Raw genomic sequence first — 26,670 nt, forward strand, 5'->3', positions numbered from 1 at the left:
TTTACAGTAAACTACGCTTTCGCCCGATGCGCCATCTTTGTTCATGACATAGAAGGCGCCACATTTTTCCTCGTTCGAAGCGTTTTCTGTAACAAAGAGGTGAAATTAATAGAAGATTTTATGTTCAAAAAAAGAGGACGCCACAAATAATATTCAAATTTTCGAATTTTATAATGCTTTTTCTGAAGGAACCAGAAATCACAGGTAAATACAAGGAGACTTGATTTATCAGGTTCAATATTCAAAGAGAGATTCCTGTATTTTTTTATTTATTTTTCCTGAATCAGATCAGAAAACCTCAATTTTATTTTCATCTGACAAAAGTGATGAATTTTTGAATACCTACTTATGAAAACTAGAGAATATTTTGTGATTCATGATATTCTCTCAGTGATATTTTGACTATTCCTTCAATTGTCATTTTTGTGTTTATCAATCGAAGGAAGTTCATCAATTTATTATGTTTACTCTTCCTCCATGGCCTCCAAAGGACCATGTCCTTTTACCTGTAGCCAAAAGTCAACAATCTGCTTCAGAATTCACACCAATAGCCCTTCCAAGAACTACACAGAGCAATTTGGCTCAATATTTATACCCAATATCCTACAAAGATTCCGATAAAGTTACACCAGAAATAAAGGATGTTCATCCTACAATTATTGAGAATTGGGTACAGAGGGCTAAAGCTTGGTGGATAGACAAGCCTTGTTTACACAATTTTCAGGATATGTACAACATGGTTGGAGGCGATAATAATGATCCAGTATTTCAACATAAAGGTAACAATAATTACGGTGTCTTTATTTAGAAAAAAAAAATAGGTACATAATGTTGGGAAGTTATCACAGAGATTGTAATTATTATCTTCAACTTTTTGTTGAAAAAAAAATCGCCACATTATTGATTTTCTAAACGTAAGTAACATCGCTCTCTCTGCATGTTTGACACCCTGTATCTCAAAAACTGTACATTAGATCTTGTTGTGCCCATGGAGACATTTAATCAGGACTTCATAAACTACATTATACTAAATTTTCAGACAATTCGACTGGGACCCATTTTCCATAGAAACCGTGCGGGGTCCTTTGAACAAAGGAGTAATCAATCGCCTCTATATTTAAGGAATATTTTCCAAGAACCTGTATAATTCATTGATAGATTGAATTATTCACTTCAGTTCACTTGATTTTTATTGATAGAAAAAAGCAACCTCAGAATGTATCGCATCCGTAAACTGGACAAGTCCAGGTGAACGATCATCGTGGGCCACGAGGATTTCCATGAGGAATTCCTAGGGCCAGTCTCACGCTCAGGAAGCGATACTTCGACTCATCGTCGAGGTTGCAACCACTCTCAATTTGAGTTGAGAATGTGTGAAGATATACTACAGAAATGATCCTGTGAAGTATGATCTTAATTTTAAAATTTCAAAATTTTGGCATAGTCACCATGAATGGTGTAGAAGAAATCAGTACAGGCAGTCCACTAGAGACATCTATAGCAAATTGATCTAAGTTCTATCCCTAGCCTAGCGCCATCTATGGCGAAATTGTTGAACTATTATATATTTTAGTATATTTTAGCTTCACCAATATAATAATTTGCTAATTGCACTAAATTAAAGTACTCACCATCATATTGGCGGAAGTATAAACTTGTAATTCTTTTTCTTCGAATATACTGCTGGTATTTTCTATGGTTCTGGTGAAGTGAGGAGCTTGAAATTCTTATTTTCCTCAGAACCTAATTTAGGAACATCCTGTATGAAATTAGATAATCATTGTGTACCTTAATTGCATTAAAAGTGAAGAATAACTTCGAATCTTTGAATTTTTTTTCCAATGACTTTCATCTTTGTTTACAGAAAAAGTATTCAATAGACCATTTTCCTTCGAAGCTGATTGTGTAGAATACAAAAGATTGATGAAGCTGCAAGCAAAATCTGACAGAGAAAGCGGCTTGAAGTGTAACTACATGACTGGGTTGAAAGAAGCTGAGCGTCTAAGGAAAAAGGAAGCAGAAGAATCCATGGAAATAGCTCCTTGTATCTGGCCTCCACCATTTTGGTGGGAATACCAGAGCTTCCCTGTTGATCCAAGATATGCTCAGGATCAATCGAATATTGTTCGATCTGCAGGAGATGGACTTGGTCCTTCGACAAAACCGAAGTCTTGGACGGAGCCTCCAAGCTATTTTAGGACCATTGAAGATCCTTGTGTTCGCAGAAAAGAGCTCAATATGTAAGATTTTCTGTATAAGTTGGAACAAGTGGATGGTTTGAAAAGACAAATCGAGACATTGAGGAATAAAATTGGCAAAATTTTGAGGACACCCAGTTCGTAGAGTAGTTTTTAGAGAATGTATTTGCGATTTTTTTCAAATTTCAGTTTGAAGTAGACAACGGAGATATAATCTACTTCATTCAGTTGGTCGAAAAGTAGATAACTTTTCTAAAAGATTCGTAATGCTTTTTTATCTTTCAGTTTTTTTGCTGATAGAAAACAATGATCAAATTATGTGTTTCACATAATTTTTTTTTCTTGAAAATTCGACTTATACTTAAAATATTGTACTCTAAATTTTCAATGCATGTACTGTAGATAGATTCGTCTTTGCTTCCAAAATAGGATTCAACTTCGGCAATCACTTCTTCATTGGAGCCAAATTTCATTTTTCGAGGTTTGCAGAAAGCCAGTAATCAATGGGGACCAGGTCTGGAGAATAAGCGGGAAGATCAGGCTGTTCAGAGCGTAATTCATTCAATTTGACCATGGATTTCATCAACTTGTGATAAGGAGCATTGTCTTGGTGAAAGGGAATTTTTTTGCAGTTGGGCATCATTAGTGGTTCTTCGATCATGTTTAAAGACAGCATACCACCTTTCAATCTTTGTTGTCGAATAATACTTATCAAGTCATTACTTTACGTGTTCAGTATTGTTTCCCATAAAAAACGGTTTTTATCAATACACAAAACTCGGTTTTATCCATTCTCCAAACAACAATACTTAACCTTCAATAAATGGATTCAGACTCAACTCAATTTTCCGAAATTCTGATCTCGATCTCAAAAAAATTTACAATATTGTTGGTTGTGGTGCCCACTGAGACGCCACTGATTCTAATAATTTCAATCCAGTTAGGGCTAAATAAGCGGCTCATTATTTCAAACGGCTAAAGCGAATTTCAACTGAATATGTTTGAGATTATTGAAGATATTTTATAAAAACCTTGTTTTTTAACTTGAATTTTGGAACTTGAACTCGCTTCTCTCAGAAACGAAGCAACCTAACGAATCACGCTGTGAAGTTACGTACCGTATTTAGGAAACACTCTGTATATTGCTTAAATTTCCATAAATAATACGTATGAATAACTGTTTGTGAAAATAAATTTTTCGAAAAAAAACTATGTGGTACAAACAAAGATTAAAAAAACTTTATTTGTCAATTTTTGTATAAAATTAAAGTTGAAGTCACTATGTTCTAATCCACGGAATCTATACATAGTTACATACTCACCAAGCAACCAAAGTAGATCTCTCCATCCAAAATTTTTCAAAATATCGATTGAAATAAATTATTTCCTGATAAATTCATTTTTATTGAAATTTCAGTAATTGAGTGTGTTATAACATTTTGTGGACACACACTATTTCTTTTTTTTTATCTCAAAAGTGAATACAAAACATTTGCTACCTCAGGAAGACTTAAAAACATAAGATATTTGGTTTTTATTCGTCGAGAACAAACATTTCAAAAATCATTCAACATAAAACGATAAAATTTGACTCTCAACTTCCTCCATCTAAACACCAATCAAACCTAACCTATATTTCCAGGGTTGGCCTCCCCTTCCGCAACGAAGGCTGCAACTGGTACTACAAGAACTACCCTCCGCCCAAACTGGAGCTACGCCCGCAACGTTTCTCCAAATAGAAAGCGAAAAACCCCGTCTCTCTGACAACAATCCCTGACAGTTCTCCCAGTCATAAATCTCATAAGTGATAATTGTCAAAATTATTGTAAAAACGCACTAAATTATGAGTTCCGAAGCGACTGAAAACCTTTTTCTGCTCGAGTTTCTCGTCGACAGCCTCGAGTTGGCCCCGCAATGCGAGTGCGCCAGCCCACCTGGAGAAACCTGCGTCGCCTTCACATTCCTCGACAACGCACCCCTGGAGATATGCGAAGAAGACTTCAGCCCCGCCATGAGATACGGCCAGGACAACGCCAGGCTCAAAAGCGGCAAGTCTTGCCTGTTTTCGCTGACCGCAGACCAAGTGGCCGCCCTGTCGGCCGAATTCGACGTCACTGTATCGGTCTTGAAGAAGATGCAGTCCGGGTGGCTCCCTGACAGGATACAGATCGGCGCCGCTATCATTTCCATCGCAAACCTCTTCACCGAGATGATCCAGAGCGTGCAGGAGTCCACAGCACCCGAAAGTCCAACCTCCAAGACCCTGAAGGACGTCTTCGAGATCCTGAACACCGAAGGCACCCAAGTTGGCAAGATAGGGGTCTATATACGTATGTCCTGTTTCGGCAAGTTGATAGTCACCCAGTTCCAGATGAACTTCGATGATAAGTCTGTGTTGTTCAAGGACAAGGAGGGTAAATCCTTGTACAGGTATAAAAAGGCGCCCAAAGGAAAAGAGCATAAGATAGACGATATGGGAGGCGGTGAATGCGATACAGAATGTCCTTACGCACCTTGCGCTGCCGATGACCCTTACCCAGCTGACGAAGGCTGCGCACCTCAATGTCCAGGTCTTCCAAGCACACCTGCAGGTCCACCTTGTCCCTCAAGCATGAACAAAGAAACCGCCATAAGCAGAGTTAGCATAGGTACCAACCCAGACGTTCCTCCTTGTATAGAATGCATGGGAAAGGCTGATGCTCCCTGTGTCTCCCAGCAAGTGGGCATGGGGATGCCACAGATGAACCTAGGCTTCCCGCCCGGAATGTCGATGTCCCCCATGATGCCTCCAGGTATGGGTATGCCTCCAGGCATGGGCATGCCCTTCCCCTCTGCCATGACACCTTGCAACGAATGCGGCATGCTGCCAGACCCACCCTGTATGCCTGGAATGATGGGAGGTATGCCGGGAGGCATGCCAGGAGGACTTATGGGCTGTTCCCAGTCCTGCGAAGGCATCCAGCACCTCCTGCAGCAGGGAGGGATGCAACCCGGAGGAGCACCAGGCCCCCCACCAGGTAACTATCAGGAGATTGGCGCCACCTTGGGTACCAACCGACTAACCATCAGGGTCCACAAGAACAGCAAGGTGGAACCGATGGAAGGAAACCCGGCCAACATCACCAACAACCCAAAAACTGACAATAAAGTTTCAGGGGGCGATTCTTGCACCTGCTGTCCTGGCGCCACCGCCGAAAGACAGAGAAGGAAGGACCAGATGGGCAACCAGATGCAGTCGCAGGCTTACAACATGGGTATGGGGATCCCGCAGGGCGACTCCCGAATCCCGTTCGCCTTCAAGATGGGCTGCATGGGTCAAGGTGCCGGTGGAGCCGATGGTAAGAACGTGATGGTGCAGCCACCGACGACGATCGCTGCTGATGGTACTCAGTTCACCGAAATCTCGGATCCGGATAAGGACCTGTTCATCCTTAGGATAGGGAAGAAATCTGAAGGTATAGACAAGAAGAACAACTTGGAATTGGAGCTGTGCACGCCCAGGGCGCCTGATTACAAGCCCCAGCCGAAGCAGGAGACCAGAGACACGCAGTTCGACGAGGGTGACCTGCCCGAAGGTGGAGGTGGCGGTGGCAAGAAGGGCAAGGGCGGCAAAGGCGGCAAGGGGAAGAAGGGCAAGAAGTAATCCGTCCTGAAATTTCGTCATGTTATCAACCGTACGGACGCGGCGCATGCATGGTGGTGGGGAGCATAACGAAACAGCGTGCCGATGCAGGTACACCATTCGGCGATTGTTGTTGACTCGTGTTCTTCATTCAGAGTGCGCGGTTGCTGGCATGCGCAGTGTGTAGTGTGTGAACTGTTTCCCACGTGTACCTAATCTATAAATGGTAGGTTTGCCGAATTTCTCATCGTCGAAATGTCTTCTGTCCGGATTGTGATGTGTGAGAGCCATCGTTTTGTTTTTGTTTGTTATCTCCAACGACATTTTTGTAATCTGTATTTAGTAAACATGAAACATGGTTGGATTTTTTGAACGTTTTCGATTTGAATTTCGTACCATACGTTTGATTCGTTGAAATTGCATCATCCTGATTTTGTGAAGAGGGAATTTGTGTTTTTGAATTGGGGTTTGTAGGGTTTTGGGGTTTGTTGTTGTTTTAGTGGTATGGTTTCGAAAATCATTGGGATTTTAATTGAATTTTTCCGATTTAATTATGAATGAATTTGAGGAAGGTGATTAAAGTGAATTTCTTTCGGTGATTTGAGGATAACCGATAAATTTTGTAAGGTGCATAAAAGCTTAGTTTTATATTCCATTCTAGAAATTTTTTTAATGGAATTTTTCATAATTCACAAATTATCCTCAATTTTATATTTTTTTCAAAAACTTAATGACTTTGCAATTAACATGCATATACATACTTTAGTAACTATTATGCTAAAAAATTCTGTCGGAAACTTTATATCTTAAAAATTATTACATCGCAAATTACAAAATTTGATAACAATCTATAAATGTACCTACTTGAAGTTTTGATCAGTTCTGAAAGATAAGAAGTATAATATACAGAGGGTGTCTCAAAATAAGGTGATATGATTTTAATGTAAAGCCAAAAGTCCTTTGAAGGTAAAGTATCTGAAAGCATAAAGTAAAATATATAGGGTGTCCCAAAATAAGTGGATATAATTTAAATGGGTGATTCTATGCACAGCAAAGAGTCCTTTGAAAGTAATATCTGAAGGATACTAAAATCTAAATTTCGAAATGTTTTAATCTAATCAGATATTCTAGAGAAAATTGTTAAAATGAAAAGGGTCGAAAAAATCAACAATAACAATATCTTTCTCTGTATTTTTATAAATTTTATATTGCTCCACAAAATCTGGTCCAGTGAGAAATTTCAAAATTGAAATGGTTGAACAAGTTGTTACCAAAGGGTCTTTTCAGGTCAAAAAATATCTGAAAGCATTGACGAAAAATCAGGAAATTTTGGGCTCTCGTTCATTCATGCGCCAATTGCAACCTTGGAGACCACATTAATGCCTATATACAGTTTTGTGGGCTCCAAGGGTGCATTCGGTACATGACGAGCGCTCAAAAGCTTCTGTGATCACGTCAGTGCTTTCCTGATTTTTTTTTTTTATATTCTTGAATTTTCTATGGTTTTGACAGTTATGTGGTCTCCAAGAGTGAAATCGCCTAATGAATGACGAATATATTTTTTTCGCCAAAAATGAATTGAAATATTGAATAATTCAAGAACTTTTCATTTTTATCTATGAACGTCATAACATATGGTATTGCAACTTGCAATTTTGAGCAGAGTTCCATCAACAACGAGCAGTTCAATGAAACCGACTGTAACTCAAATCTCATTATGATTAATTAGACTTGTATTAAATTACATGGTGAACAACACTAATAACGCCGTTCCATTGATTAAGTTAATGTTATATATGACACCATATACGCTCTCCGTTGAAATATTTACAATACGTTAATTTTTATTCGTTATCCTGAATGAACCTCTCTGTGTTTCGCATTTTAAATTATTCGATGTTTTATAGATAGCGGTATAACTATTACTTACCGGAAATATCGAATTCCTGTTGATATATTCAAAAGGGAATTAGATTTTTTGCTGTTATGTTATGCAGTCCATCATTATTTCTAATTAGAAGTTGGTATTTGGTAGAATATTCTATGATTTCGATAGATTCCGACAGAAAGTATAGAATACAATACAATTCTATGCATCTTGGACCACGGAAAAATATTGTTTAACCTAACCTACCCTTAAATTTACTGAAAAACCATTAAAGAGAACACATTTCACTAAATAGGTACTGTCATAAATTCTTTAGAAATTCTAAAAGGAAAAGTGGTGAAAAATTTGAATTTGGAATTATCAGCCTATCTCAGGGGTTGGATATGCTTTTTTCAATGGAAATATGAACATAATGAATATAAGTGTCGAATATTTCTTTGAATTCTATAACTATCATAGAATGTCCTCTCTTTGCTGTTATTACAGTTTAGAATAACTTGATCCTAAATAAAAGGTCAGTATACTGACGTATAGGTAGAAAGATCCTTTTTTGTGCTCTCCAAAACTGGTTTTGTGAGATTGATGATTAGAATTCGCGAAAGTAAACGTATTGAGGTTCATAGTCAAAATACCTGAAGTTACATTTTATGTGGGCTGACCCATTGTTAGAGCGACTATTAGGTAATTTGAAAATTTTATAGATATCATAAATGAACTAGGGATATGGATTTTTGAAGTTTTCGAATTTTACGTCTGAATATTTGGATTTATTTAAAGTATTTAGACCTCGATTTAGACATAGTTTCATTTGCATATTTTTCGTATTAATTTATATTAATCTATTAGGGATTGACAAATTTAATTGATTGTCTGTCTCATAAAGTATTTTTTAATTGGAATTATACAATTTATACGAATATAGATGGCAAAGATCTCATTATGATTCAGTTTTTTTATCAGGCTTATTATTTCATGGGCTCATCAAGGAATACAATATTGAAATTTATAAAATGAGTTCTATTATGCAAAGACTTATAGTTAAGGAAAAAAAAAATATTCTGAAAAAGCAAATAGAAGCAATTTTCCCACCAACTTCAAAGAGCCTCAACTTGAATAAGAAAGCTCATGGAACAAAAAATTATATAGAAGTTTCCCCTATGTTTCATTGTTGAAAATTCACCCTAATTTTTCACTTCAATTCATAAACACTCTACATAATTATTTCATTGTGTTTCATACTCCTTCAAAGAATAACGCTTTTATACAGGGTGTTCCACCATTGATGCGACGCTCTGTTAGGATTATGAGCTGAAATTTTCAATTTTTTCTTCACAGTTTCGTTAGGCTCCATAAGCTGAACTAATCGAAACTAAATTCTCAGAGTGTACCAAAAAAGTGTGAATAAATAAACATATGTTTTTTATCATTCAATTTATTTATTCATTACGAAGTTATTAGGTTCTTCCAAAGACCCTTGAATTTATGAAAAACCGCTATATATCTCATAATAATTTCAATTATTACGCTTAGTTTAAATCGAGGTTTGAATTTGTTTATTCAAAAATAGTAAAAAGCAGGTGTTACTTTACATTAGGGTTCAATTTTTAGAAAACAGGTTGGGTCTTCTTATCATTCTCAGTAATTTCAAGTAATCTAAATATCCTTGAAAATTCTGATAAGGTAACTCGAAGTCACAATCTATACAGGAAACTCATTTGCAATATCTTGGAAAATATTTAAAAAAATATTCTATATCAATTTTGTGAGAGAGTTAAAAACTAGAAACTCTTATTTTCCTCTGACAATAATTTAAAACAATCGAATGAAACTCGATCAATGAAAATCATTTGATGTGTGCCATGCTGTTTGTTCACTTGATATTAATTTATAGAAAAAAGCAATCTCTCAGATTGTATCGCATCCATAAACTGGACAAGTCCAGGTGAACGATCATCGTGGGCCACGAGGATTTCCATGAGGAATTCCTAGAGCCAGTCTCACGCTCAGGAAGCGATACTTCGACTCATCGTCGAGGTTGCAACCACTCTCAATTTGAGTTGAGAATGTGTGAAGATATACTACAGAAATGATCCTGTGAAGTATGATCTTAATTTTTAAAATTTGCAAAATTGTGCCTACAGACCTGAAATGGTATGGAAGTACTTGGTACTGCATGACACCTAGCGCCATCTATGGCAAAATTGTGCAAACTATTTTATCTACAGTTCGAAAAAAATGTAGGTATTTTTCAGTAAGATATTCGTGGATTTTTGTGAAAATGAAACGCCTCAAACATATTGGTCTGATATAATATAATCGAATCTCCGAATGATTGAACGTATAAAAAATGACAAAATGACCCTACCCATCATTCCGAAAAGAATAATAATGTCATAGATAATCATTATATCATGGTGGGTGTGCAGACTTCAATAACAGAATAATAAGAAGGTAATCATTGTTGCTAATCTGCATAAACTTGATATTTAAATTATCGCTTATGATTGCAGTAAATAATGACTGATCTATTATGAAGAAGTTTCGATAAGCTTGCTTAGGAAAGTTTATTGGATTGAAGGAAGTGGCTAATCAGTTTGGTCTTTTATTCACAAAGGTTATTCTTGAAATTGTCAAAGAACATATTTTTAACACTGCAATTCTTATGAAACTAGGTAGAGATAAATGAGAAACTACGAATTCGATATAGATGCAATTTTACACACATATTTTTTGACATTTCTTACGTCATTTGTAAGTTATGTCATTCAATCATGGAAAGATACATGCTTCAATAATTTTTAGAAATTGTTTGATCAAAATCAGTATTTACTTGTGAATACTGAGACGACATTGTTGAGTTAATCGACTCACTAATTTTCATTAAAGAACCTTCTTGCGTGAATTAGGAAACTCTCTGTATAATGTTGAGTCACAATTCGTAGAAATTCTCTCACATTTTCAATAAAGCAAATATTTTTTATCGATTGAATATATGACGTGTGAAAATGATAGAACATACTGAACGACATGTGTTCGTCAGAATTATCGCAAACACATGAATTTCCTGTACAGATATGCAGATAGGTTGAAATTTACATTTTTACTGATTGCATCACAGTATCACACAGTCGTTCGACATGATCAAGGTGAAATTTTAGGTCTATTTGAAGTTCACGGTCTCTTGAGAATATCTTTAGCTTTTTTCAGCAATAGCAATTCTGCTACTGAAATATTTTGTCTGAATTTTCATATGAAATATAATTTCAATCGAAATAATTTGCATAAAATAAGTTTTTCTTCTTGTAGTATAGTATAAAGGTTCTGTTCTGGCAAAATTTTGCATTCGTTGCGTTATTTTACAACTTCTACCTAGTTTTAATTCAATAAAAACAAATTTCGGAAAGCTATATAAAAAATTCAAAACGATCTTTTTCATCCTAAGGAATTTCTTCATTTCTATCAAATTCCTTCTAATATTTGTGTTCATTATCATCGATTCATTCAAGTTGTTATTTATTTACACCATAAAATGTACATGTTTCATAATAAACGGTGTACTCAAGTAAAATTCTCACGGCTATGCTTGTTTCAATTTAGATTTTTCCCATTGATATCACGTTATCTATAGTTTTCATGTTCTCAAATATTAACAACAAAAGATTTGATGTGCCACTTCTATAAATCGATATGCATAAATGTTTATTTTATTTTAGATAAATGGTTGTTATCAGTTATACTTATTTGAACTTCTTCTATCAGATTCATTCAATTGTGAGATTGAATGACAGTACGTGAGTTGGAAAACCTGTTTTCTATTCTGAAGGGTGTTTTTTTAGAGCTATAGAACTTTAAATTACAATAAAACAACGATGGATTTTTCGATTGACATGAATTTTATTTATCCGCAAGATAATCTTGTGGCATTACATTTTAAATATGATTTCTGGCATATGACCGCCACGGCTGGCTCGGATGTAGTCCAATTTGGACGTCCAATTTTCGATGACTTTTTCCAAAATTTGTGGCCGTATACCGGCATTAACACGGCGAATGTTGTCTTCCAAATGGTCAAGGGTTTGTGGCTTATCCACATAGACCAATGACTTTACATAGCCCCACAGAAAGTAGTCCAGCGGTGTTAAATCACAAGATCTTGGAGGCCAATTCACAGGTCCAAAACGTGAAATTAGGCGGTCACCAAACGTGTCTTTCAATAAATCGATTGTGGCACGAGCTGTGTGAAATGTTGCGCCGTCTTGTTGGAACCACAGCTCCTGGACATCAAGGTTGTTCAATTCAGGAATGAAAAAGTTAGTAATCATGGCTCTATAGTCTATACCGATCACCATTGACTGTAACGTTCTGGCCATCATCGTTTTTGAAGAAGTACGGACCAATGATTCCACCAGCTCATAAAGCGCACCAAACAGTCAGTTTTTCTGGATGTAACGGTGTTTCGACATACACTTGAGGATTAGCTTCACTCCAAATGCGGCAGTTTTGTTTGTTGACGTAGCCATTCAACCAGAAGTGCGCTTCATCGCTAAACAAAATGAAATGGACGTAGTGCGCGATACGTATTCCGCACAGAACCATTATTTTCGAAATAAAATTGCACTATTTGCAAACGTTTTTCAGGCGTGAGTCTATTCATGATGAATTGCCAAACCAAACTGAGAAAAAATCACTTGACAGCTGTCAAATCGGTCCCCATCTTGAACAGTCATGGCAACTTAAAGTTATATACCTCGAAAAAAAACACCCTATAGTTATTTTTCATCAAAACTTAAAAGAATCAGCAACAAAGTAACTTTTTTCTTTAAGCTCTATTGTCGACCTTTGAACTCTCCATTAATTGAACAAGAATACAGAAAGGATATACCTTTATTCCTCTTATTCCAGCAATCATTCACAACATCCTGTTATTACTCATAAATTTCTGTTTTAATTGAGAAAGTCTTTAACGTCCATCGGGCCACAAGATCACATAAAATAGGCTAATTGAATCGTTTCTTGGGATTGGCCAACCCATGGTTATTTTTCGTTCAGAAAATAATGGCACTAACACAACGAACGTCTGTTTGTCTATGCATGAAACTGCGAGTATATATCGATCTATAAAAACGAGGTTATACCTACTTTTTATAGGGGTAATTATCTGTTCCAGAATTGCCAATCACTATGGGATAAAATATCAGATTAAAATCGATATCGATGGGATGTTCGGTTTAATATTCAATGAGTGGTTGTTAACATAAGGGTGGTTTCACACTTTGCGTTTTGTATACCGTGAAAATATTGCAGAATTTACACTATGGTGGTTTATTATTTCATTTTTTAAAGAAAACTCTCACGATACAGTTTTGCTCTTCTATATACAGGGTGATTCACTGGGATGGCCTATTAGACGTTTATGTGAAACTAATTATCTTCAGCTGAAAATTTGTATATTGGGGACAATGATCTTTCTCCCTAAAATATTTTCAGATCTCTAGAACTCCCAGTTATACCGGAAATAAACTAACGGGTGTTTTTTTCGAGGTATATAACTTTAAGTTGGCATTACTGTTCAAGATGGCGACCGATTTAACAGCTGTCAAGTGATTTATTCTCAGTTTGGTTTGGCAATTTATCATGAATAGACTCAAGCCTGAACAACGCTTGCAAATAGTGCAATTTTATTTCGAAAATAATGGTTCTGTGCGGAATACGTATCGCGCACTAGAACATCCATTTTATTTTGTTTAGCGATGAAGCGCACTTCTGGTTGAATGGCTACGTCAACAAACAAAACTGCCGCATTTGGAGTGAAGCAAATCCTCAAGTGTATGTCGAAACACCGTTACATCCAGAAAAACTGACTGTTTGGTGCGCTTTATGAGCTGGTGGAATCATTGGTCCGTACTTCTTCAAAAACGATGATGGCCAGAACGTTACAGTCAATGGTGATCGGTATAGAGCCATGATTACTAACTTTTTCATTCCTGAATTGAACAACCATGATGTCCAGTAGCTGTGGTTCCAACAAGACGGCGCAACATGTCACACAGCTCTTGCACAATCGATTTATTGAAAGACACGTTTGGTGACCGCCTAATTTCACGTTTTGGACCAGTGAATTGGCCTCCAAGATCTTGTAATTTAACACCGCTAGACTACTTTCTGTGGGGCTATGTAAAGTCATTGGTCTATGCGGATAAGCCATAAACCCTTAACCATTTTTGAGAAAATTGAGTACGCTGTTGTCAAATATAGCATATATCAAGTTGGCTTGATGTCAAAGTCTTAAAGATAAATGTATTCATTGTTTGAATTTTTATAATTTCTGGATGACTTCCAAATGAAACAGGAAGTAAATTAGTCGGCAAAATCATCGCTCAAAACCCTCGGCTTCAATTTAGTAACACCCTGTATGCGTAAAATCGTGCTCTACAAATTAAATTTTTTTTTTCTGAAACGAATTATAGGTAATATTTCTGAGCCATTTTATACAAAGTTTATGGGTGGAATAATGCCATAAAAGGATTAAAATGAAATATTAAAATCAATCAATCAGCTCCACTTCACGGTATCAAAATAACCATCAATATTTTATTACCACAGAATAAAGTAGAGGGAGCTAATTTAGTTTGTATGCAGCTGTTTCAAGGCGAAACTTTGCACGATATCGTTCTTTTGTAATTTTCTACTTAATGGTACCTTTCCACTTTTCAGGTTTCTTCACTTTCAATCATATTTTCGTAACAACGAAAATTGCTAATGATTTTATACAACTACTTGATTATTACCTACTTACGTTTCATTATCCTACCCATGGTAGGATTCGATATTTTTCTTAATTGTCGAATTTATAATAAGCAGAATATTTATTATTATCTGTATTTACCTGCTGAAATCTAAGGTTTGGCAACTTTTGCTCTCCTATTGTCATCGGTTGTTTCACGTCGTTTGACGCGCTTGAAGTTTGTTTCCTGAATTTCTGATATACTTGGGTATTTATTTCAATATATTTTGAGTTTAAATGAAACGCTGATTCACTATGGGACATAAGAAGTGCGTTCTTTGTGGAGAAACTCGCGATTTGAGTGAAATATCGTATCACTGATATGTTTTCATTTCAGCGCGCTTCATGTCAAATTTGATAGTTCATATTGGGGTCGAATTTTATTACTGAAAATGACATCTGCTCTCTCTATCTATGTTTATTACTCTGAGGGTCCAACTCAATCATATGTCTAGGTTTCGAGATACAGGGTGCCGAAATTAGAAAATGGCATTTCTTTAAAATAATATCTGTCGTATGAGAACATCTTCAATGACGTACTTTAACATGACTATATTGCTCATCAGGTAATAATTTGAGACTGGTTTTTAATAAAAGATATTATTGGATATATGGTGAGTCCAACATTATTCAAAATGAAATTCGTTTAGTTCATAATTCACTCTGTGATTAAAAAAGTTGTCAGTGGAATGTCCAATTTTTTATCATTACTCTTAATTCGAGTATCATATCGACTATCATAATGTCATATTTTTCCACTTTTGGCTCTGCTATGACCAGTTTTTAAGATACACAGTGTAATATATCAACCGTTATTATAAAAGTTGTATACAATTAAAATTTCATATTGAAACACGTTAGCCTTTACTTTTTGTTATTTTGTCATTGTACAATGAAATACATTGTACAGGATGTCCCAAATTCGATGCTCACTGAGAGTACCTATCTCAAGACCTTTAAGACTCAGAAAAAAGGGCTCCCGATCTCTTTTTTCGAAATAATTAGATATCAGAAAACAGACAATAGTTATTTTGACTCGTTCTCGAGTTACATTACAGGGCGTTTCTTTGAAAAATGGTTGTTCCAAATATTTCGCTATATCTTGGTTTCTGTTCGAGATATTTTATATTTAGCATTAACTAACCTTTAGAACTTTCATGGAAATAAAGAATATATCATTGTTTGTTGTAGTAGGTTATGAATTTCTGTTTAGTTAGGTTATCGTACTATAATCCATGGTTACTTATTTCCCGAATAAAACAAATTGCACTATCATATTGCCTTTCAGTCAATAACTGTTAAGCAATGTCGATTATCTCATTTAAATAATTATCACGAATGCATTGAATGCAACACCATCAATCGCATCAACTTTGCATATATTGGAAAATTTTATGTTGAAATGAAACCGTATTTTTGTATTCGCATCAAGTCGAATAGCAACGATAATTTTTCAAGAAGGATTTTGATCTAGAATGCACACATTCTGTGTTTCCATTAAGATAACGAAGAATAATATTATTATCTAATATCATATTAACGATGAATCGAATAAACAATTTTAGATATTATGCATATAATAGATTTCCTCTTTGACTTCTGCTTTATGGTTATTGGTCGTAAAAAAATCGAGTAACGTTATCGACTTGCAGATAAGAGCTTTTGGGTGCTCATTCATTAATATGCCTAATGTAGAACACCGAAAGGCTTTTCTAATAAAAGGTTTCATTTTGATGTAGACCTTATCTTTCAAGGAAAAAGTCTAAAGGTGTTAAATCACAAGATCTCGGTGGCCAATTGTGATCACCTCTTCGAAAAACAACACAGTCAGGAAAATTTTCTTGCAAAATTGCTATTGTCCATCAAAATTGAATTTTACGTGAAGTTTCACACTGTTATTCTACAACTGAATGCAAAATTTCATAACCATCGTTTGCGTAGTTTTGCGAATATCAGAATCGAATACAAAAATACATGTCGAAATCCAAAAAATACAAACATCTTGACGCCCTGCTCAGAAATTTGTAGTTTTTTTTAAGTAATAGAATTGAAAATAACCTTAAATGATTCTCGCTGCATATTTTCCACAAAGTATATGCTAACAGTATACCACAAAAGTAATATTCTAAACGAAGAATTTAAAACCTTGGACTTGAAATTCACTACTAACAACTAAATGAATAGGTCAATATATTTCTCAGTACCCAAAATAATTACCAATTCAAACAATCAGAACTTTTATGTTTTTATCACCTTTGAGCATTCATAATATAAACAATGTTAACTTGTGCGTTCTATTATTATCATTTTATATAGATTTTCATGTAACTATTTTATGCGAAGCCATTCAGTGATTTTCCGATTGTAGTTGAGGTGTTTTTCGCACATTCTGAACATTTCAAATTTATGTGAATATTTTCGATTCACACAGAGTTATTTGGTTGTTTAGAGTATCGAAACATTGACTTTCTACACCGACAAATTTTTTTCAAACCATAATGAAGTAAATGAATGAAAAAGAATTCTGCATTTCTTGAATGACCTTTCAACATTAATTCAAAACATATACGATCAAACGGAGCATGAAGACAATAAATTGATCGTTCTTATTATTTGTAAAAAATTAAAGCGATAACTCTTGTTTTATTTACATTCGATAATGATATATGTATATGTTAATTGGAGTAGATAATTTTTTTTTTGCAAATCATCGATGAACCAAAACAATGTTTGTTGTGGTGCTCTTCCTGGTTTAAAAGATATTTATAATTGTTTATCAGTGGAACAAATGGCATTAACCTAATTTTTCTTGTGAATGACATACATAATTTAACGAAAAAATGCAAAAGATGAGGAGTTTTGATGATACGACCCTCCTGAAATTTGGCATGTACAAGGTGTCCCAAATTCGATGCTCACTATAAGCATCTCGAGAACTATAAGACTTGGGGTAAAATCTTCAAGGACTCTGATCTCTATTTTCAAAATATTAAGATATTAGAAAGCAGATCATAGATATTTTGATTAGTTCTTGAGTTAGAGGTTCTGAAAAATCATTATTTCAAATATTTCGCTATATCTTTATTTCTGTTTCCATAAAAATTACTGAACAAAACGTTTCAGAACTTTTCGAATATCTCGAAACAAAACCAAGATATAGCTAAATATTTGAAAGTCATTTTTCAGAAACTCAAGAATGAAGTCAAATATTCACGATCTGTTTTCTGATATCCTATTATTTCGAAAGAAAAGATGTCCTTGAAGATTTTTTTCAAAGTCTTATAGTTCTTTTGTATAGCGAAAGATGAGAATAATGGCTTAGCATAATATTTTGTGTTTTCAGAAAAAGGGATTTTTCAAAATTTTAAGGCTGATTCTAACCTACTTATTTGAAGTATTATCTCATCGAAATCTGACGAAGTCGCAGACGAGCTAAAGCAAAAAAAAATGAACCGAAACCAACAGTCCCAATACCTCACATTAGGTAGAGCGTAAAGATTTGGTTATAAAAATAAATCAAGTCTCAGTCAATAAGTAGTAGGTACATTCTCACTTTCCTTTTCAACGAAATTATATTTATATCTCGGTGTCTCCAAACTGATTCATCTTCTAGTGGTTTCACTACGCGGTAACGTAAACTCGTAAAGCTTACACACATTTGGCAATTCGCTTAATTTTAGACGTGAATTGTGGGACATACTTTTTTTGTATTTTCCGGTAGTCGGACAAGGTTGGATAAAAATTCGTCGTATCATTTCAGTTTCATCGTTACGTTGACAGTGTTGACACTTCTATGTGCATTGCTCCCATTCTTGAGGGTCAATGGAATCAAACAAACTGATGGTGCAGATTTTGCGGAATCGCGTTATTTACCAGTTTTTTCGAGGAACTGTTTATCTTTCCGCATTTATAAACAAAAACGATGTATTTTTAACACCTCATCTCCGAGGTCCGAGATGTCATTCATTATGATGTCGTTGTTGTCGGTTAGTTTGTGCAGGTTGATTCGTTAGGATGTCCAATCTCTGAATTGTGTAGTTTCTAGATCTCATTATATGATGCTTCAGCCCAAAATGCCTTTTACAAATATTGCAGGATTCCGATATAACGGGTGTTAGATTTTTAATTATGAATTTTCATTTTCGCAATAATTTTTCATGTTTTTAGAATTTCCCTTTGAAAATTGGCAAGTTTACGTTTTTGAGATCGAGGATTACCAATTTGGACTAATTCAGCATTTCTTTTAGATAAACAACCAAGTGTAACTAGTACTCTCTACCAACAATGCTAAATTACAATTAGATCCCTAATTGGCAATCCTCAAGCAAAAAACCTGAAATTGCGAATTTTCAAATATAAATTGTGAAAACGAGCATTCTTAATGAATCACCCTGTAGAGATGAAGAGTTCAGATAAAAGGAAATACATATTGGGTATTATTTTTTCAATATTCTCGAAGTACTCTGCTTCTGATTACGTCATGAAAATTAAGCTTTTCTTGAAGCTTCAAATTGTTACTCACGTATAATGCAAAATTCCATTTTAAACTAATACATACGTAGTTTTGAAATTATCAACTTAACAAAATTTCGAAAAACTTTAGTATGAAGTGCTCTCAGAGTAATAAACGTAGATAGAGGGAGTATATGTTATTTTCAGTAAGCAAATTTTGTCCCCAACATGAACTATCAAATTTGACATGCAGCGCGCGGAAATGAAAACATATCAGTGATACGATATTTCACTCAACTCGCGAGTTTCTCCACAAAGAACGCACTTCTTATGCCCCATAGTGAATCAACGTTTCATATCAACTCAAAATATATTGAAATGAATACCTAAATATGTCAGAAATTCAGAAAACAAACTTCAAGCGCGCTAAACCACGTGGAACAACCGATTAAACTAGGAGAGCAAAAGTTGCCAAACTTTGGATTTCAGCAGGTAGATACAGAAAATAATAAATATTCTGCTTATTATAAATTCGATAATTACGAAAAATATCGGGTTCCAAATATTAAAATTTGCATATTTAATCGGGAATCACTCAAATAAATATATTTCATTCAATATAATATACATTCATAACGATATAGTAAAATTGTAGATTTGAAAATATATCACCATCCGACAATGTAATCTAACCATGTTGAAGACATGTAAAACTTGTGTATACTTCCGCTATCTATGTTTATTACTCTATGGAAGTTCTCTAATGCCATTTCTGTGATATTGTAGATTTTTTGAAACGCCAACTTTTCCACTAATAAATTGCCTTCGTTTTCAATAGATTTCAAGGAAATTTTTGTGTGCAGACTATCTCATAAAAATAAATATAGAAACTGTTACTATGTAATGTTTACAATCTGCCATAGAAAATGCAACAGATTTATTTATTGTATGTTGATGAAACCCGTAAACATACGCAGTCTATCGCTTATGTTTTCGAAAGAGTTTTGAAATTATTTCGACCACTAACTCTTATCATTTTCGATATTAAACTTAAAGAAATGATAGTGGAAAATATATCACTGGGAATAGCCCTTTAAATAAAGATCTTCTCGAGATTTGAGAATTATTTATAAGAGTTTATCAGTTGATCAGATTTCTGTCTTTGAAATCTATAATTCGTCTCAAATAATGAATACCTCCAATAAAAAATTCCAGAGACAGGTAAGAACTTTTGGATGCTCTTTCTGTATTTTTGAATAAATTTCACTATTTTAAAGAATCTCCGATTAATAAGGTTTCCAAATTTTAATAATTCTGTGCGAAATGTCAGACAGACATTTGATTCATATATACTTCTATGAATATTTATATGACAAAATCACGTCTCATTAGTTCATCGAAAAAAACCAAATATTTCTTCTTCACTTGTGCACAGAATTTGAACGAATTTTTCGTAAAGATACAATTTCTCTCTCTAATACAAGAGTAAAGTGTGTAAACTTATTTCTTAATTGAATAATGAATCATTTTGTGGAATTTGCTCTATTTTCAATTTTCCGCTTTATAGTTAGATGAATATGTAACATTTTCACCATAAGTGTGGTAATCCCAACTAAGCACGTGGTTTTTCCAAGCCAATAATAGCACTCTATGTCTACTTATCTTATTATCATTCATATATTTTTGCTGAAGGTTCGATAATTTCAGGAATGACCATGAAATCTATCTCTGTCAACATTTATACTATTTGCCCTTTAGTCATATTCTATTCGATAATTACCAATTGTGTTATACTCTATAATTGACATTGAGTAGCTGAATGAAAACTTGTTTTTTCTTTTAATTCTGAATTTAATGATAACTTGTAAATGTGAACCAAATAGGTAGTCAATTCCATCGATAAAAACCAATTTCAATGTTTTAGATTGTTTCTTCAATATATTAGCGATAGACGTACCAAAATCTTTTTCTGTTAACTTTCAGATTTTCTCGATATAAATCCACAAAAAATTGCATTTGAAAAAGGTCAAGTTCAAAAAAATATGACTATGGATGAAGCTATACCTTCTCTTCAGCCTACCAATCTATATTTCTTCTATTTATCCTTGTCAACGGAATTTTTTTGCCAAGGTTTTACTTTTTCTTAAAACAAAATTCGTGTTTAGCATATTTCTCATTGAATAATTATAGAGGTCTCAATAAAAACTGTACTACATCAAAAGCACTCCCTCAACCTTCGTTAACAGTTATTTTGATGAATAAAACGCTACGCATTTGAAAAAAAATACAGGAAATAACTAACTGTACTACATCAAAAGCACTCCCTCAACCTTCGTTAACAGTTATTTTGTTGAATAAAACGCTACGCATTTGAAAAAAAATACAGGAAATAACTAACTGTACTACATCAAAAGCACTCCCTCAACCTTCGTTAACAGTTATTTTGATGAATAAAACGCTACGCATTTGAAAAAAAATACAGGAAATAACTAAATATAAATAAAATATAATACTCGATAATTTTTGAACGGAAGGACCTAGAAATTTGAAATTTTGAGGGTAGGTTCAGATTTCGAATGCCGAGGTTGAGTTCATTACTGGACAAAATCCGACTAAGGGTTCCGTAAATATGGCAGTTTCAAATTTACTTTTCCTGATATTTTCAAAACTGGATAATCTATCGGAATGAAATTTCGGATTTAGATGTGAAATATTAATTTCAAGCTCTGTGCAAAATTTCATGTCGATCGTGTAACCAGAACCATAAAAAAAGCTCCTAACTTTAAGTCTTTGCTCATTTTCTAATTTTTAGAATATTCAGTGGACAATAATTCACTTGTATTTTTACTTGTATTTTATAAACTTAAAGGGTAACTACATAAGTGTGAATCAGTTGACAATGTAACAACTATCATGGTATTTTTAGACCCAAGTATTCGAGACGATAAGATAAAGTAACTCACGTTTTCATTTACCAATAATCAATTTTAACTTCTGCATGACATTACACTTCTAAAAGTAGTACTTGAAATTCGAATATAAAAAGAACGGCACTCATTGCACTTGGTTTGAAGAAATAATGTAATGTTTTTGAGGACATATCGCCTTTCAACATTTGAAAAATATATAGGTACCTAGATGATTCTCTGAAAATGGGTACAATTTTTCAATTAGTCCTATTGCCCCTTTGATATTTGATAAGATATATAGTTTTTAACATTCTCACTTCAAACTTTCAGCTGTCTGAAAAAAGTAAGAATAGAACTGGAACTACATTCTCAAAGAATATTGGCTTTTATTAAAAATATTGAATATTTTTTGTTCATTACTTTCAGGCATTGTTTTTTTACATTTTTCAACGTTTTTGTTTTGTTTCAGGAGACGAAAGAATCTTTAAATAATCCCACTGAGTTAGAGACTTTTCTTCCTCAAGATGGAACTGCTACAAATGGTGTTTCAACTACAAAGTGAGTAGTTATATGCTTTATAATGTCGAAACTGTTATATTCATTCATAACCCCAATTGGTATTTTTTAGTTCAGAATTTGAAAACAATTTTTCTTGCAGATACAAAATTACGAAAAAGAATGACTTGGAAGCAGCCGTTACTGAATTTGATCCCTTCAAAGCGAGGAAACTGGAACACCCTGTATCGTGAGTATTTTTCTTCAACTTCTCCGAAAATTGCATAATAATGGGTTATCCTAGATGGGTTTTTTTTCAATATCAAAATTAAATTTCTTATTGGGAAACTCCAATTGCCTCATCTTACAACAATACAAAAACAGAATATTTGCTTATCTTATTTTCGAATTCGAAATATGGAAAAATCATTAATATAACTATTTGGCAATAAAAATAGCAATATCTGTTATGAAATACTGCAAATGCTATTGATAAACTTGAAATGTGATTGTGTAATTTAAATTCAACGACAGCACAACAAAAATATAATATATTATATAATTATTGTAGGAATGGAGATACCCTGATGCACTTATTGAAAGCATCCCTAGGAACAGGAATTCTTTCTATGCCAGCAGCATTCGCAGCCTCTGGGTTACTTTTAGGAGTATTTGCCACCATTGGCGTAGCCATAATTTGCACACATTGTTCCTATATTCTTGTAAGTAATACTTACTATGTCTTTCAGAACTTGAGCTAGTTGACATAAAACTTTTTCAGTTTAAGCTGGCTCTAATACCGATTATTTAAGGGTATCATTTTCAGGTTATATGTGCCCACGAGCTTTACAGAAAATGCGGCAGAACATCGATGAGCTTCGCTGATGTGGCAGAAGAAGCTTGCAACAGGGGTCCAAAATGGTCAAGGGGTCTTGGGCCTTACGCAAGGTGAGAATTGACAACAGAGCACTTTTTGGAAATTTTTTTTTATTTATAACATGAGGAATAGTTAAGGTATAAAAGCATAATATGGTGGATGCGCTTTTAAATAAAGGACATGCTCAAATAGGAATTATATAATGGCAACACTGTATTTTTTCTTGACATTTCTTATGTCATTTGTGTTCAGTAGGTTATATCATTTGATCATAGAAAGTTACACGTTTCAACAGCGTTTAGAAATGATTTATAAAAATCAGCGCTCATTTAACAATTTCTTAACGTTACTGAAAAATGTATCTTTCTATGATAAAATGGCATAACCTACTGAACACGAATGACATAAGAAATGTCAAAAAATAATACACAGTGTTGCCATTATTTTCATTTTGAATTGTGCATTGGAAAATCCTTTATCAAAACACAATAATGCTTAGAAAATTTACATCCAGTTCATATAGCATATTATAGCATATTGTTTCGTGCAGCAGTGAATAAGGTCACAATAGCCAGAATGGTCTCCAATATCCGATAACGGATTGGCACTATCAAGAAGAGAATAGCATACTATCAGAAAGTCCAAGATTACTCTTGTACCTTTGATTAACATCCCTTGAAGGAATAATGATAATAAACAGACTCCCCACTATAGAAATAACATACCTAACTGTAAAAAATCAACTAATTCTTACAATTTCGATATTTTTTATTCAAATCTCCTGACCCTACCAATTCTTTTTCAGGCCGTTCATACTCATATCCCTCTTTATAACATACTTCGCAACATGCAGCTGCTATACAGTAATAATAGCGAAGAACTTCAACAGTGTTGCTATAGACTACATGGGCGAAGGACTTAACGAAAGACTGAGCATAGCATTACTCTTAATTCCTCTACTCTTACTCTCCTACGTGCCTAATCTGAAATATTTGGCACCTGTGTCCATGGTTGCCAACGTATTCATGGCTATTGGTTTGGGAATTACTTTTTATTATCTGGTCGAAGATATACCTCCCATAGAGTCCAGAGAAATGGTCGTTGACTTGGTGAAGTTTCCCATGTTTTTCAGTATTACGGTATTCGCAATTGAAGCTATTGGAGTGGTAAGTATATTTCATTATTTTCACTTCACTATATTTTATTTTATTTTCACTATAAACTCATATTAGTGTCTCAAACCCATTTGTCATTCCACAGCTGTACAATTTTTCTAATTTTAAAAACAGAAATCTTATAAGATATACCTTGTAAAACAAAATCGTGCGAGAATATCTCAGTTTCACACAGATTTAATGGTTACATTTCATCATTATATGTTGGTACTCAAAGCTCTCCTGTCACAGATTTATCTGTCAAATTTGTGAAACAGAAAACAGTTCTGCCAACCACCATTGTAATTAAAAAGCACTAAACGATATTTATGGTAATATTTCCATTAATTTCAGTAAAAAGTCAGTGAATTAGAGAAAATAATGTATAATGCTCATATAGAAGACTCATTCTAACACTCGTTCATTCCAAAACTGGCCACTTTGTGGCTCGGTTTTGAATTTTGAACTCGTAGAAGAATATCCAATGCCTTTTGCACTTGTATGTCTTGTATTATAAAGTATTATGCAATTTTTGAACTAATTTTGGTTTTTTCAAAATAATAAAATTATTACAGGTGATGCCATTAGAAAACAACATGAAAACGCCTCAGAGCTTCGTAGGCCTTTGTGGAGTTTTAAATCAAGGAATGAGTGGTGTCACACTAATTTACATACTGATAGGATTCTTCGGCTACTTGAAATTTGGACCAAACGTACAAGGTTCAGTGACTCTGGATCTAAAAAGTGGTGAAATGTAAGTAACACATTTTCAATTATAACATTATTGACACTATCGCATATCACACTATCATAAACAATCACAAAATGATGGTGAGCTAGTGATTGATAAAATAATAAGATTCATCTGATTTTAAATTGAAATGTTTATTTGTGAAAAACCTACTTCAGAGTGAAATAGGCAATGATATAACCTTCTCTGGAACATTTATAAGTATAGAGAAAGAACATAATGGGACCCCGCATGCAACCCTGTGGTACTCCTTTCAATGTGTTCCCTTCTTTGAACAGACATTTTCAATTAATTTTTTTTTGCAGTGCTGCTCAGATTGTGAAAGTAGTTATTGGTCTAGCAGTATTTTGTACATTCGGTCTGCAGTTCTACGTATGTCTGGACATCGCCTGGAATGGCATCAAGGATAAATGCCAGAAATTCGAAACAATCGCCAACTATGGAATGAGGACGATACTTGTGATAATTTGTGTACTGTTGGCAGTTGCAGTGCCTGCCATAAACCCCTTCGTAGGGCTGATCGGTGCCTTCTGTTTCTCCATCCTTGGCCTTATCGTTCCCGTAATCATCGAAGTCATAGTATTTTGGGATAAGGGTTTCGGAAAATACAATTGGAAGATAATCAAGAACGTAATTGTTGTTATAACTGGCGTTGTAGCTTTGATATTCGGTTCCAAATCTGCAATTGAAGAAATCCTCAAAATGTACAAATGATACCCTTGTTCCGTGCGTTTACCTTGTTTATACTAGGAAATATCAAGGGCATTTTTTATTTATTAATAGTATTAGTAAATCAATAGTGAATTTTACCTTGTTGAACAATGAGGGATTTTTTCAGTATATATAAGCTCCCTAGCTTGTTTCTGTTTTACTTTTTGGTAATTTTACTTTGTTAAATCACCCCACAGTATAGAGACATAAGTTAAAATCATGTCAGGCTGTGAAACTTTAAACAGAGTAGTAGCTGCATTTAGGTGTATGTATATTCAAAATAATTTTTTACCTATTTATGAAAAAAGTATACCAAATCATCAAAATCTACATATTAAAAATTAGGGCACAATGTGTTGTTGAAATACTAATCAAACATTTTTACTACTTAGATTTTTAGTTTTTTTTTTATGAGTATCGATTTTAACTTTTAAAGAATTCCATTTTCTCATTTTATTTTTAAGAATGATTGTTTATTCTCAAACACTGTAAAGTTTAAAACAAAGCATTTTATACTTAAACTAATGTTTCGAAGGAAAATTGAATACTGTATTTTATTTAAATTTATACTGTGATTTTATGTAATATGCCTTAACTAATTCATAACTGATCGAAGATAATACCAAATGAAAATTTATTTCAATAAAATTTGAAAAATACTGGAAATTTCGTACAATCATTTATTGATTTCAAAGCACCTTACTTCATCCATATAGTGGAGGAAATATCTACAAGAATAATTTTTTTTACTACATAATTACAATTTTTGGAATTTTGAATAAAATTAGTTTCTGTTTCAACAACTGATTTCATGTTTCAATTGATTTTA

The 26,670-nt window shown here is 34.0% G+C and overlaps 3 protein-coding genes and 2 non-coding genes across 7 annotated transcripts; 3 read left to right on the forward strand and 2 right to left on the reverse strand.

Moving 5' to 3' along the window:
- Positions 1 to 410: 410 nt before the first annotated feature.
- LOC123672713 lies at positions 411 to 4,057 on the forward strand. The gene is made up of 3 exons (XM_045606963.1): positions 411 to 779; positions 1,865 to 2,240; positions 3,841 to 4,057. The coding sequence occupies exons 1-3, from the start codon at positions 461 to 463 to the stop codon at positions 3,935 to 3,937; spliced, it is 792 nt and encodes a 263-aa protein (XP_045462919.1). The 5' UTR covers positions 411 to 460; the 3' UTR covers positions 3,938 to 4,057.
- LOC123674301 lies at positions 1,209 to 1,415 on the reverse strand. The gene has a single exon (XR_006746646.1). It is a non-coding gene; the product is annotated as a small nucleolar RNA U3 (small nucleolar RNA).
- LOC123672708 lies at positions 3,907 to 6,193 on the forward strand. Of its 3 annotated transcripts, none has more exons than XM_045606955.1 (2): positions 3,907 to 5,215; positions 5,348 to 6,193. In XM_045606955.1, the coding sequence occupies exons 1-2, from the start codon at positions 4,042 to 4,044 to the stop codon at positions 5,839 to 5,841; spliced, it is 1,668 nt and encodes a 555-aa protein (XP_045462911.1). In that variant the 5' UTR covers positions 3,907 to 4,041; the 3' UTR covers positions 5,842 to 6,193. The 3 variants fall into 3 exon arrangements, with proteins under 3 accessions (XP_045462911.1, XP_045462912.1, XP_045462910.1); XM_045606956.1 differs by having other exon boundaries at positions 5,354 to 6,193; XM_045606954.1 differs by having other exon boundaries at positions 3,907 to 6,193.
- Positions 5,909 to 26,507, forward strand: LOC123672711 (proton-coupled amino acid transporter-like protein pathetic). The gene is made up of 8 exons (XM_045606960.1): positions 5,909 to 6,046; positions 22,323 to 22,411; positions 22,512 to 22,598; positions 22,920 to 23,070; positions 23,175 to 23,296; positions 24,031 to 24,391; positions 24,955 to 25,133; positions 25,436 to 26,507. The coding sequence occupies exons 1-8, from the start codon at positions 6,044 to 6,046 to the stop codon at positions 25,842 to 25,844; spliced, it is 1,401 nt and encodes a 466-aa protein (XP_045462916.1). The 5' UTR covers positions 5,909 to 6,043; the 3' UTR covers positions 25,845 to 26,507.
- On the reverse strand, positions 9,609 to 9,817 carry LOC123674300. Its single transcript, XR_006746645.1, has one exon. It is a non-coding gene; the product is annotated as a small nucleolar RNA U3 (small nucleolar RNA).
- Positions 26,508 to 26,670: the final 163 nt, after the last annotated feature.

Source organism: Harmonia axyridis, chromosome 2, assembly GCF_914767665.1.
Source record: "Harmonia axyridis chromosome 2, icHarAxyr1.1, whole genome shotgun sequence".
Classification (NCBI taxonomy): Eukaryota; Metazoa; Arthropoda; class Insecta; order Coleoptera; family Coccinellidae; genus Harmonia; species Harmonia axyridis.